This window comes from Sorex araneus, chromosome 5, assembly GCF_027595985.1.
Source record: "Sorex araneus isolate mSorAra2 chromosome 5, mSorAra2.pri, whole genome shotgun sequence".
NCBI lineage: Eukaryota > Metazoa > Chordata > Mammalia > Eulipotyphla > Soricidae > Sorex > Sorex araneus.
In genome coordinates this window covers 44,662,588-44,676,585 of record NC_073306.1, presented here as the reverse complement: position 1 = coordinate 44,676,585, position 13,998 = coordinate 44,662,588, and the positions used below count along the sequence as shown (strand labels likewise).

The following is a 13,998-nucleotide window of genomic DNA, read 5'->3' as shown; positions in this document are numbered from 1 at the left end:
CTTGAGGGCTGAGAAGATGATTCAAAGGGGTGAGCACATATTCATATGTGGGAGGCCTGGATTCAATCCCGTCACTGAATGGTCCCCAAGCACTGCTGAGAATACTCCCAAGCACCACCAATTGTGGTCCAAAAACCACACCAAAGGGAGATTTGGGGGCCAGAACAATAGTATTGTGGATCAGGATGTTTGCCTTGCATGTGCCTGACCCAGGTTCAATTCCTGATATCCTCTCAGGTACCTTGAGCACTGCCAAGAGTGAGCCCCGAGTGTAGAACCAGGAGTTAGCTCTGAGCACCTCCGGGAGTAGCCCAAAAACAAAGATAAGATTCAAGGGCTGGGGAAGAGCTTACAGGGCTGGAGGACATGGGATGCATACAAGGGCCCTAGGTTTGGTCTCCAAACAGCAGGATTCTGTGGACATTATCAGGAATAGATCTCAAACCCCACCTGGTATGGTCCAAAAATAAGGCACAATCTGAACCCAGCACATCAGACCCTGCCCAAAGCCGAGGTGAGCCAGGTGTGAGCCAGGTGTGCCTCTGGCTTCTCACTGTCTGAGATACCTGCTCCCAAGGCTTGCCGTAGCAGATGTCCAATGATGTGCTGAAATGCAAAGCTATGCAGGGAAACGGGCAGCAACAGGCTCTGCTTCCTGCTCTGGGGAGCCAAGGGTAAAGGCTGGGGGGCTGAGGGGCTGAGGGAGGAAGCCCAGTGGGGCAGTGGGCCGGGGTGCACCTCTGGGTGGTTCTGGAGTCTTTGGGATGTGCTAGTTGCAAGAACCCTTTTCACCTTTCCAAGACTTACACTAAAAAGACAAAGTTAGGAATCAGGGATTTTCTGATGTTTGGGGTGAAATGTCTCCAGAAGTATTTGGGGGTCCAGGGGCCACTCCTGGACACACCTCACCTGGTGATATAGACTTGATGGTCATTGCCTTGGACCAGCCATGCTGGAAGTCACCAGGGTCACCCTAGTGGTGTTGGGGGATTAGGGATGTGGGATTGTGGGATTAGGGATGAAATCTGGGGCCTCCTGCGTGCAAGGCACATGCTCAGGTCCTCTATCTGCTTGGCCCCAGAATTGTGGCTTTTGGCATCAGCAGGAATCTGCTCTGCTAGTCTGGGAAGAGACTTCGCCCTGCAGCTCAGAGCCCCCAACCAGGGGCAGGGAACAACAGCGGCTCGAGGGCGGTACCTCAGGGGACACGAAACAGTCTGGAAGAAACCACAGGTCAGAGGTCAAGAATGGAGACTCCAGGGGACCAGGGGTAGTGGGATGATGAGGCAGGAGTGGTGGGGGGAACCCTGAGACAATGGTGAAGGGACAATCTGGTGGCAGGGGCGGGGGGTCTCTAGTCATGAAACCCACCACTGACAGTATTGTAAGGTTGAAAATCATAATGACTAAAATTTGAAGAAAAAAAAAAAGAATAGAGGTCCAGGGGCTGGAGAGAGCTAAGGGGGGGGGGGGGCTGAAGGCAGGTTTTGTATGCAGGAGGGTCCATATGCAGGACCACATGATCCCCTGAAGAGCCCCAGGTAGAGACTGAAGCCCCAGGCCAGAGACTGTACGGAGGTAAGGTGCTTGCCTTGCACACAGCCCAAGTGGATCTGGTTCCTGTACTGCATACGGCCCCCGAGCCCTTCGGGAGTGAGCCCTGAGCACAGAACCAGGAGTAAGTCCTGAGCACCGCTGGGAATGGTCCAAATAAACGAAACAGAGTATCCCCAGAGCACCATGGGTGTGGCCCCCCAAAAGACAGCGAGGGCTCAGGGACTGGGGTATTCAAATTGCAGGAGCACATGTCTGGAACACACAGGGCCCTGAATTTGGTGACCAACACTGCAGTCTCCCAAGCACTGCCAGCTATAGCCCAGTGCCGCCCAGCACCACCTCACCACCAGGCCTAAGCACCGAATCCTCAGGCCAGCAGGAGTAACTCTGTGAGCCTTGCTGGGAACCCTCCATCTTCTGCAATAAATCTGGAGTCAGACTGCCTGGGTGTAGCCCAGCTCTTGCCCTCTTGTGGGGCAGGGGGCTGCTCCAGCCTCAGGTTCAGCCTCTGTGGAATGGGCACAATCGTGCCTACCAACCACGCAAGGTGCCGTGAGGAGGTGCACTACTAGGGCAGGTGGGAGGCGACGTGTCCTCAACATCTTTTATTTTGTTTTTGTGTTTTGGTTTTGGGGCCATACCCAGCAGTGTTAGGAACTACTCCTGGCACAGTGCTCAGGGGGTGACTCACGGAGGTGCTGTGGGGACCATGCAGTACCTGGAATTAAACCTGGAGCTCCTGCGTGCAGAGCCTTTGAGGGGCCTCCGCAGCCCAGCACACAGGAAAGCCCTGCTAGCCCACGCCACGGGCAGACACCTGGCAGCTCACTTCACAGATGGGGACATGGAGCCTCTGTGGGGACAAGGACTTGTCCAAGGTCACAGAGCCAGTTCATGGCAGAGCCAGGCCAGTGCGGGAGCCGGAGCCGGCTGTCCAGGGGGCCCCCTGGCCAGACCTCAGCATCAAGGATAACCAGCTGACCTGTCAGAGAGCTGGACCAGCCCACCCAAGTCTCTGAAGCTCCCTCGCGGGTTCTCCCAGGCTGCTTACACCAGTGGGAGGGCGGAACGCAACACCGGCCGCCCCGCCTCCCTGGTCTACCTGGCTGGGCCCCGTGCTACTCCAGGGCTGGCTGTAGAGGCCTCAGAGATGTTCCTGGGGCCCGGGACCAAACACCATTTGTCAGCCCTGCACGGTGGTGGCGGCAAGCTCGTCTCCATGGCAACAGTGCAGTGTGAAGGCATTCTGGCATCATTAGGGAGCGCGCCGAGTAGTATAAACAGAGGCTGCAGTAGATTACACGCCTATTATGAGCAGTCTCGGGCTCTGAGCACTGGTAATTATACCTAATTGTGCATTTAATTGTGTAATTGAAAACCCACATCTCTGGTTCAGGCTGGGGCTGCAGTACCTAGCCCCCCCTACCCTCTCCGGCCCCCTCCCCCGAAATTGCTTAGGAGTCATCCTGACCCTAAAAATTCTGAGACTGCCTCCCCTTCTAGGGCAAGGAACAGCTGGAGTGGACACTGGGGCACAGTGCCACAGACTCCCAGTACAGTAGTACTGTCCCCCTACTTCCTGTGCCAGGAGCTCAGCCAGGCTCTCTTAGGGGGGCGTGGGGGACAGTAAGGAGCACAATGAAGGCAAAGGGACACGGTAACACACTAAAACATTCCCAGTTTTTATCATTCATAAGAGCCTGCTCAGTGCTCCTGGCGTCTTCTCAGGACTGAGAAAGAGCATCTGGTGGTGCCAGAGGACTTAGATCCTCATGTGTGCAAGAGACCCTCCAACTGAGATGTAAATTCTCAATCACTCCAAGGATGGGCAGCTCCCCACCCGACTGTCAGCCACCATGAAAGCTCTCTGGACAGTCGGAATTCAACCCTCCCTCCCCCAACCCCACTTTAGATAGGAGAAAATGTAGCCCAGAGAGGGGTAGGGCCAGCTCAAAGTTGCACAGCAAGTGTTTACGGAATGCTGGTTCTTTGCCTGCATTCAGGGGCATGTTTGGGGTCCTAAGGCGACTCAGCACTGGGAACTGTGTCAGCCTTCCAGAGTGCTTCTGGGTATTTTGCTTTTGTTCTTAGAGGCCACACCCAGCAATGCACAGGGATTACCCCTGGCTCTGCACTCAGGGATCACTCCTGGTGGTGCTCAGGAGACCATATGGGATGCAGGAATTGCACCTGGGTTGACCGCATGCAAGCAAGTGCCCTACCTATCACACCGGCCCCTTAGAGCGCTTCTGAATGCAAATGTTTAAGGCAGGTCTGGGCGAAAGATGGTCTGATCTTCCTGGTCTAATACTCTGTGACCTAAGACTTAATTTTATGGACAAATATTCCATGTGGACATTGGAATGAAGACAGGACAGACTCTTAGGCAGGCAGGGAGGGCCAGGAGATGACCAAGGGACTGGAGCATGGGAGCTGCACCCAGAAGTCCTGGGCTTGACCCCATGGCTCCCTGAATACTGCTACAGGGACCCCAAAACAATGACAATAACTACAAAAGCAGAGGGAAGAACAGCCTCCTGAGCCCTCGACAACCTCACACCCATGTGTCTCCTCCTTGGGCAGGTCGCTGGAGATGAGAGTCATCTCCCTGCCCTGGAGCCTGCTATACTGAGGAGTCACTGCCGCCCACAGCCGGGCATCAGCACCTCTGAAGGTCACCCACAAACGGACAAAACTCAGTGGCCTAGAGCTGAAAGGGGACACTTTGTGCTCACCACCCCTCTCCCTTTTAAGCCATACCCAGAAGTGCTCAGGGCTTGCTCCTGGCAGTGAGTTGGGGACCATATGAGATGCTGGGGATCAAACCCAGCTTAGCTGCACACAAGACGAATGTCCCACCCACTGCACTACCCCTTGGCTCCAAGTGTGGCCGCCCTTTCAAGCAACAGCCAAACTTTCTGAGCAAGCCACGCCGGGGTTGTGTGTCCACGGATCTGCCTGCAGGAGCTCAGGCTGGCACAACCACAGGGAGGTGCTACTATCACCCTCACACGCCAGAGAAGAAGACGGCCAAGACCACAGACTTCATGGGCCCCCTTTCCCCTCGCCGGCGGGCCTTCTGCTGAGTGGAGGGTGCCACATCCCACCACCAGGTGTCAGAGCTGCAGCCTCTGCTTAGCTCCTGTCCGGATCCTTTCCGAGTTTCCACTCAGCACAGCTCAAAACGAGCCTCTGAACACCTCTCTGCAGATGATTTTGGTCCCAATTTAGAGAAGGGCACAGAGAGGTTAAGTGTCCTGCCTGAGGTCACCAGTGACAGAGATACAGAGATGAAACTTCTCACATTTCAGCTTAAGCCCAAAGCCCAAGTTTCTGTCCATGGACAGCCTGCCTCTCGATTCTCCACCAACTTCTGGCTTTGGGGTTTTGTTATTGTTTTTTGCTTCGAGGGCCACTCCCAGCTCTATGCTCAGGGGTCACTCCCAAGGGGTGCTTGGGGTACCAGGTGCCAGAGATCCACCTCAGACCACCCGCTCATCCTCTGGAGCTCTCTCTCCAGCCCTCTGATGCGGCTTTGAGGCCGGGGTCCGGAGAATGGGAGACATGAGCAGAGAGCAGCTCTCTGCAGACAGGCGGCCTGACAGATGGTGTGTCTCAGGGAGCTTCACGTCACTGCTGCAGGCTCACCCTCAGCCTCAGAATCACCAGCTCCTTTTCTCCAGCTCAGGGAGTAAGTCAGGGCCACTGGGACTGGGCTCCCCCAATCAAAGCTAGCTCTAAGATCTCCTCTTCCAAAGCCCTCTCCCCATGTCCTGGAACATTTTTTTTTTTTGCTTTTTGGGTCACACCCAGCGATGCTCAGGGGTTACTCCTGGCTCTGCACTCAGGAACTACCCCTGGCAGTGCTTGGGGGACCATATAGGATGCTGGGAATCAAACCCGGGTCAGCTGCATGCAAAGCAAATGCCCTACCCACTGTGCTATCGCTCCAGTTCCTGTCCTGGAACTTTTATTTATTTATTTATTTATTTATTTATTGCTTTTTTGGGTCACACCCTGCGTTGCTCAGGGGTTACTCCTGGCTCTGCACTCAGGAATTACTCCTAGCAGTGCTTGGGGGATCATATGGGATGCTGGGAATCGAACCCAGGTTGGCCACGTGCAAGGCAAATGCCCTACCCGCTGTGCTATCATGCCAGCCCCTACTTATTTATTATTAAGAATATTTCATTTACTTGGGTATTTTTGGGTTTGGAGTCACATCCGGCTGTGCTCAGGATTTCTCCTGGCTCTGCACTCAGAGAATCACTCCTGGCAGGGCTTAGGAGACCATCTGAGGTGCCGGGTATCAAACCCGGATCAGCTGTGTACAAGGCAAATGCCCTACCTGCTATTCTATCACTCCGGCCCCTTTTGGGTTTTTAGTTGTTGTTGTTGTTTTTGGGTTTTGGGGGGTCACACCTGGCAATGCTCAGGGATTACTCCTGGTGAGACTCAAGGGACCATATGGGTTGCCAGGGATGGAACCTGGGTCAGCCGCATGCAAGGCAAGCACCCTCGCCTCTGGACTATTGCTCCAGCCCTAACTTTTATATTTTGTTTTTTGGGCTACATCCAGCAGAACTCAGAAACTAGTTCCAGTTTTGTGCTTGGGCTGTCACTCCTCGCGGTGCACAGGGACCCTGTGGTGCCAGGGATGTAACCCAGGCCTCCCCCACACAAAGGATGCTCCAACCCCTTCAGCTGTCACTCAGGTCTGGAAACTAACTTAAAAAAAAAAAAAACTTCTCTTTCATCCCAGCGGTGTTATCCACAGCCACTTCTTGAAACTAGAGGTTTTATTGATCAGAGTCTACCAACTCTGCTGGTGGGTTTGTTTATTTGCTTTTGAGCCACACCCAGCTGTGCTCAAGGCTTACTCCTGACTCTGTGCTCAGGGATCACTTCTGTCGGGGATCAAGGGACCATATATGCTGTCGGGGATTGAGCCTGGGTTAGGTGTGTGTAAGGCAAGAGATTTTCCACTGCTCTCAGATCCTTTCACCTTGATCATTCTGGAGTCCTAACCGTGCCTCTGCTTCCCTGGTATCCATCCACCCCTTGCATTCTTCTGATCTTCACAGTGCCCATCGGTAAACGGGATAAGTAAATCTCACAGGGTCATTCCCAGGGCTGATAAGTCTACAAGCTTAATTTCTTTTCCGCATCAGAGCTCCCTTCAACCCAACAAAGGCCTTGGAGTGGAGAGAAATGTGAATAACTGAGCAAGCAAGTGAGAAGGACTGACATCTAGTAAGAACAGCTTATGGGTAAGGCAAGATTGAGGTTTCTCCCTCTGCTTTCAAATCCAGAAACCCCACAATCCTCCCGGGATACCAACAAGACAGGCGAGGTAGATAGAAGCTGTGGGGCTGAGGCAGGTTTGAGTCCCCGGAAAGTGCCAATGAGGTTATGTCGCTTGGCTAAACCAGAGAGTAACAAAGACAAGACATTTCAAACGCCCAGTCTGGTGCCTGGCTCAGAGACAGCAAACAGAAGGAAGGCACTAATGTTATTAATATCACAATTTTTTTTTTTGCTCATTTTTGAGCCACCCCCGGTGACGCTCAGGGCTTATTCCTAGCTCTGCACTTGGGAATCACTTCTGGGGGTGCTTAGGGACCATATGGGATACTGGAGACCGAACCTGGGTTGACTGTATGTAAGCACCTTACCTGCTGTGCTACGGCTCCGGCGCTAGGATCACAATTTTTATTTCTCGCTAGCCCCTTCATTTTCCATATAAGGAAAAATAAAAGATGACAGTTGATGTGACTAGTCCAGGCCTCAAGGCAAACAGCACCAGGCACTGAGCAGCACTTTCCCTTCATGGGGACCAGTCAGTCATTCTCAATCCCCCACAACTGCCTCTGGGTTCCGATTATGTTGGAGAAGAGGCAGAGGTTCAGGGTGGGTCAGATGCTTTCTGGAAGTTACAGAACAAGAAAGTCATAAAGCAAACTGTCCCATCCTGAGGTTCTGCTCCTAAAGCCTGGACCAGATCTCCGATCAGGGGGTGCATCTCTTGAAACCACCCTCCCTTTCTTGAAAACGAACAGGGTGGGACCCTTCTCCACCCGCTGAGTCTGCCTACCTCACAAGGGCTGTCTCGCTTTGACCTGTCCAGGCCCGAAAGGGAGTTGACCACCCACCCCCTGTTCTGCCCAGAAAGGGCCAGTGGCTCTTGCTGCTGGTGCTCCTGCCCGGGAAGCCAGGTCCCAGGACCTGGAGCACCCAGAGCTGGGCCAGACCTCCTCGGAGGCCTGGAGCACACAGATCCAGCTGCTGCGAAGACAGGCCCCCAGCCGAGCCCGCTCCCCCTACCCTTCCCATCACTACCGCTAATAACCACATCCATCAGGCTGACCACGTTTCACACCATTACTCGTGGCTCAGCAGGAAACGACGCCTTTTCCCCCTCACCCACCACCTTCCAGAAAACAAAGCACTTTCTAGAAAGGAAGCGAGTGAAAGCAACATTTTCCTAAAAGACCTACTGTGTGCAAGGCACCTGGATAAACCTTCTTGACTTGGTGCGGTAGGGGTAACAGTTTCTCTTTGACAGGGGTAACAGTTTCTCTTTGACAGGGGGGTGCAGGGGAGAAGCTGCAAATATCCCAGGTCACACAGCACTGGCACAAGAACCAGCGGACGGGCTGTGCCCCAGCTCACAAACACAGGGCCAGGCTCCGTGCATGGTCTTAGGGAAACAAGATCCAATTCAAGATGAGAAAACTGAAGTTTAGAACAGGGAAGTGACTTGAATAGGCACACGTGTCCCTGAGGGGTGTGCGTGTGTATGTGTGTTTGTGTGTGTGTGTGCGCGCGCGCGCGCTCGTGCGCATAGTGGAGGGGGAGTGGGGAGAGTGGGAAGTTGGTCTCTTGGTTATCACCAACTTTCTTTGTGACCTTGGGCAAACCTCTCTGAGCCTCAATTTCCTTATCTGCAAAAAGGAACAGCTGACTTCCCTATTCCATTAAGTAACAAACACTAAGAAGGATTTTTTTTTTTTAAAAATGTAAGAGTGAAGTTTATTGATCGTTTAACATGTCCCAGGCACTTTGCCAAGCACTTTACATATGTAAGCTCATTTGGTTAAATGAGGTAATGCCTATAAAGTGCTTAGCGCAGGACTCCAGGAATGGGAGTGATAATGATGATGATGAAGAAATTGATGATGACTCCCTGGGGCGCGTCTCCCGGTTCATGATTTTACAGGAAGTCGCTAGTGGCCTGCACGGTTTCAGGGAGGAGGGAGACCAGGAGGGGAGAGCAGGGTTTGGACATTAAAATGAAATAGCTCAACAGGCTGAGCACCTGCTCTGCGTCCTGGGAGGCTCAAGTCTGATCCTCAGCGTGGCACAGTCCACCTCCCCCTACACACCCCCCAGCACAAGTTGGGAGGAGCCCCCAAGCACCACTGGGTGTGGTCCCAAAACAAGAAAGAGAGAACAAAGGAACAAAGAAAGGAAGAGAAAGGGAGGAAGGAAAAGGGAATGAATAGTATTAACAAAGTCAGGACACTGCAACATGCAGAAGCAGAGAAAGCAAAAGGCTCAAGCAAGATTTTCTCCAGAACAGAACCACACTGCATTGTATGGACGCTTCCGGACCAGCCCAGACCCCAGCCCTGAGGCCTAAACTGGACAGACTCAGCAGTTCACTGAAGACGGACCAGTTTCTCCCTGGTTGGCAGATGGTAGCCGGGAGAGACAGGACAATGGGTCAGACATTTGCATGTGGCTGACCTGGGTTTGATCCCCAGCATCCCAGATGGTTCCTGAGCCTTGCCAAGAGTGATTCCTGAATACAGAGCCAGGGGTAAGCCCTGAGCACCTCTAGGGGTGGCCCCAAAATAAAAACTGAAACAAACACACACACACACACACACACACACACACAAACCCAAACCCCCAAGTCTTGCAGGGAAGAAAGTCCTGTCCAGTCACAGGATGTCAGAGGCAGAGCTGAACTTGAATCAGGCCTCGTGCTTCGCAGATCAGTGTCGAACTGCCTTCTGCAATGTCTGAATGAAGACGGTGGGCATGCCTGCAGGATGCTGGGTCCACAACGGTAGGATGCATCCCAGAGCACCCAGCATTAATAATACAGCATGGGTCTCCTGCCTGCTCACTTTCTTCCTGCCTGGTCCAGAGCTTCTCCATTACATGTATTTAACCCTCACAACAACTCTAAAAACTGGGAACTCTGCTTATCTCTGATTTTTTTTGGTTTTCTTTTGTTATGTTTTGAGCCACACCCAGAGATGCTCAGGGGTTACTCCTGGCTCTGCACTGAGCAATCACTCCTGCTGGTGCTCAGGGGGACCATATGGGGCACTGGGGATGGGTCGACTGTGTAACAAGGCAAATGCTCTAGCTGCTGCCCTATCACTCTGGCCCCCTCTCTAGTTTACAGGTAATAAAACAGTGGCTCAGAAAGGGTGAGAAATGTACTAAGACCACTAAGTTCAGTAAGAGTCAGGACACAACTCAGGTCTGTCCTGTTGAGCTTCAGAGTTCCACCATGTGTCCATCTCCCACCCGGTAATCGACCCTCAACTCCTACTGTCTCACCCACACCGCATCTACTCCAGTTACAGAAAGACATTCAGGCCTGGCTTGTTTTATTTTTTAATGATTAAAACTTTCATTGTTACAATTTTTTTCACATGAAAAGGAAAACTCTGACCCCACTCCTCTTCTGAAGTTTTCAGTTCAGAAATATTTAGCGGCCTCTTCCTTCTCTACCCTCTCACTGGGTGAGCTGCCGAGGTCCCCTTCTCCCTGGGACATGGGGTTGCTGAATTCCAATATCTGGAAACCAATTATCAAAGCTACCAGGGAGCCGGGGCCCCTTGGGGCTGGGAACAGCTGCAGGAACCCATGAGCAATCCCAAGCACAAAGCTGGGAGTAATCTCTAAGCACTATTAGATGGGGCCCCCAAACAAACACAAAACAAAAAAGGAGACCATCAAAGCCAAGAGGCCAAATTTCAAGTATCTTCTCAAAGCAACTCTTCAGATAATTCATGCACTCTCTCAGGCTGCCCAAAGCCACATCACGTCAGAGCCCCAGAACATCAGAGTCCCATCTTGGTCTTGCCTGAGACTCCAAAGCCCCTCAGGCTGGCAAAATACTCTAGGTGAAAGGATGGGGATTTGGCTGAACTGGGGAGAAAGTTTTGGGAGAGAAGGACCCAAGGGACCCCAGACCGACCAGACTATAACTATTCATTTTACAATCAGAAAGGCAACAGAGGGGGCTGGAGAGATAGTATAGCGGGTAGGATGCGGCCAACCCGGGCTAGATCCCTGTCATCCCACATGGTCCCCGAACCCTGCCAGGAGTAATTCCTGAGTGCAGAGGAATAACCCTTGAGCACTACCTGGGTGTAGCCCAAAAATCAAAACAAAAATTAAAAAATTGAATTTAGCAAGTTTAACATAAAAAAAAGGAAGAGGCAATAGAGGGGCTGGAGAGATGGCAGAGCAGCTAACATGCTTGCCCTGCATCTGGTCAACCCAGGTTCCATCTCTAGCACTGCATATGGTCCCGTGAGCCCTCCTTGAGAACAGTCAGTAGTTAAGAAGAAGCCCCAAGTACTGCTAGGTGAGGCCCAAAAGTCAAAATTAAAGGATGCTGGTCAGTTGCTTGGATTCAATGCGTGGCTCTTCATCAGGGCATGTCAGACAAGTTACTTTATAGGGTCACCAGGAGCACAAAATGAATGAATAAAAACAGGGAAAAGTGGGGCCTACCTCTAGGAAGGGCTCCAATCCTAACCGTGAAAATGACTGTCTAGGAAGCAGGAGCTGAACCAACGGTTCACAGGGTGGGCCTGGGCAGGGAGGAGACCTACTTGCAGCTCCTGCTCTTAATCAAGAACTTAACCCAGACACGTTGACAGAACTTTTCTGATAAAAATCCCTGGCTTAAAATTTTAAAATGAACAAACGGTGGTGATGGTGGTGGTGGCGGGGGGGGGGGGGGATAAAAACCCATTCTCGGAAAAGTTTCAGCATCTCTTGGCATTTTTTTACGTTCCTCAAAGTAGATAAAGAATATCTCTACTTTGAGCAGGGAGCTGCCAAACCACTGCTTCATTCATCTATTTTACAAATATTAATGGAGTGCCAGGCATTCTTCCAGCTGCTGGGGATTTAGCAGGGAAGAAAACAGATAATCTCTGCTCTTCTGGAGTTTCCATACTACCTGATCTTAATTAATCCTCTCTGCAGCCCTCAAGGATGAGCAATTTCCAGACGGGCAGACCAGGGCACCCAGCGAGGGGAAAGTCACTTGCCCAGCGCCCCTGGCTGGTATCCTCAGGGCCCCAGATGTTCTTCCCACATCCATGGGGACAGGTCTGAGGACCAGAGGTTCGGGGCTAGCAGCCCTGAGAGTAGAGAAACAAGACGAATGAGGTGAGGACATGCAGACTCAAAGCCTCACTCTTACTACCCGTTGGGAGGTTGGAGGGTTCAATGGGTGTGGGCGGTGGGGCACACTCAACCATGGAGCTAGGCACCAGCGGGGCTGACTCCCCAACTCACGCTCACAGTCAAACCTGAGTTCTGTCCGCGGAGGTTCTTAGGCCTGGAGGAGGAGGCAGTTTTAAAGCCGGAGTCAGGACTCAGACCAACGCAGGCGGGAGCCGCCCTGGATGCTTCTGGACCAACCTCCTCAATTCATCGGCCAGGGCTGAAGAGCAGAGCAGGTCCCTTCTGGGCCCCACCTTCATTCCACTGGCCGCCCTCACGCCAGAACCGGAGTCCCTCAAGCCGAGGTCAGGCGTAGGGTTCTCCCCAGAGCGCCCAAGTAACCCCACCCGATCCAGGCGAGCTCAGGCGGAGCGGAGCGGCTGGTCGGCCGGAGCGGCTCCCGCATGGAGCCCTGGCCACAGTGCCCAGAGCCGAAGCAGGGACGATGACCCTAGCCCTGCAGCTCACTGGGACCCCTCTCCAGCCCCAGACCTGCGCCCTCCAGTCGAGGGGGGGGGGGGAGGTGAAGGGAGGCAGAAAGCAGCACAAAGGAGGGCTCGGTTCTTGGTGTCTTAAGATCCCAACAACCGCCGATGAACCCGGCCCAGGAACGGTCAGAGACCCGGAGACAGACCCAGGAGAAACCCGGAGAGCGACCCACGGGAGCTGAGACTTTGGGCGAAACGCTCGCACGGGAGCCAGAGCCAGAGCCCCGAGGAAGGGGGACCCCGGTGCCGAGAGACTGGAGGAAAACAGCCGGTGGAGACCGCGGCGCAGTCGAAGACCAGCTCGGACACACCCCCAGCCCAGCGCGCCCCAGCGCACAGCGCAGCCCCCACCGCGGGCCACTCGCTCACCCCGCGCGGAACCGGACGCGCGGGGGCCCCGGGCGCTGGGCGGGTCGGGGACCGCGCGCAGGACGCTCTCGGGGACAGGGGCGCGCCGGGCACGGCGACGAGAAGCGCACACAAAGAGACAGCCGGGCCAGAAGGAGCAGGCTCCGCCCGTCCGTCCGCTCGGAGACTCCAGACCACCCGGCGCAGGACACTGGCCCCGGACACATACACACACACGCACACGCACATGCAAACACACACCCAGGCACCCGCGCGCCCCGGGACCCGCCCCGCCGCGCCCCACCCTGCGCGGGCCGCCCGGGCGCGCGGCTCACCAGCTGCAGGCAGCAGAAGGCGACGAGCGTGCAGCGCCCGCTGCACTTGCCCATGGCTCCGGGGGCCGCGCGGGCCGGCCGCCGCCTCCTCCGCGCCGCGCGGGCTCCGCGTCCTCCCGCTGCGCGCCCCGGGCGGCGGGGCCGGGCGCCTAGGGCCGGGCCCGGGAGCGCCGGCTCCTCAGGGCTGGGACCGGCCGCCGGCGCTCCGAGTCCATGGTCCGTGCGCCCGCGCGCCGCCTCCGCCGCGCCGCGCCTCCTTTGTCTGCCCGCTCGGCCGCCAGGCGCGCCTGCTGCCCCGGGGCGGCTGGCGGGGAGCGGGGGGCGCAGGCACCGAGCGCTGCGCGGCGCACAGCAGCACTGCCCAGCTGGGGCAGCCGCCCGGGCACTCGGCGGCCGCGGCTTCCCGGCCCCACCACGTGGCTCCGCCGCCGCCACCGGGAGGGAGGGAGGGTGGGCCGGCGGGGGTGGGGCGGAGCAGCCGCGGGAGCGCAGGGGAGGGGAGATGGGGTGAAGACTGGGGGGCGGGGGGGGGAGAGAGGCAGGGAGGCAAGTGGCAGAGTGTGGGCTTGAGCCCTGAATCAGAGCCCGACTTCGCTGCTTACTTGCTGTGTGACCTTGAGCGATCTCAACACCTCTCTGAGCCTCAGATTTCATACATGTGTGTGATTTCATATACATGTGTGTTATATGTTCCATGTTTACATTATATATTGTATGTATGCGTTTAATATATTTATTTATTTTTGCTTTTGGGGGCACACCCGGCGATGCTTAGGGGTTACCTC

The 13,998-nt window shown here is 54.7% G+C and overlaps 1 protein-coding gene across 2 annotated transcripts in view; it reads right to left on the bottom strand.

Annotated features, from left to right (window-relative positions):
- NKAIN1 (sodium/potassium transporting ATPase interacting 1) overlaps positions 1-13,634 on the bottom strand; it is a 53,748-nt gene extending 40,114 nt beyond the window's left edge. For both annotated transcript variants that reach the window (XR_008630360.1, XM_055140872.1), the window contains exon 1: positions 13,214-13,634. Coding sequence is in view for 1 of the 2 variants with exons in the window: in XM_055140872.1 (XP_054996847.1) it covers positions 13,214-13,267 (54 nt within the window). In the remaining variant the exon portion in view is untranslated. The remainder of the gene's footprint in view (positions 1-13,213) is intronic.
- Positions 13,635-13,998: the final 364 nt, after the last annotated feature.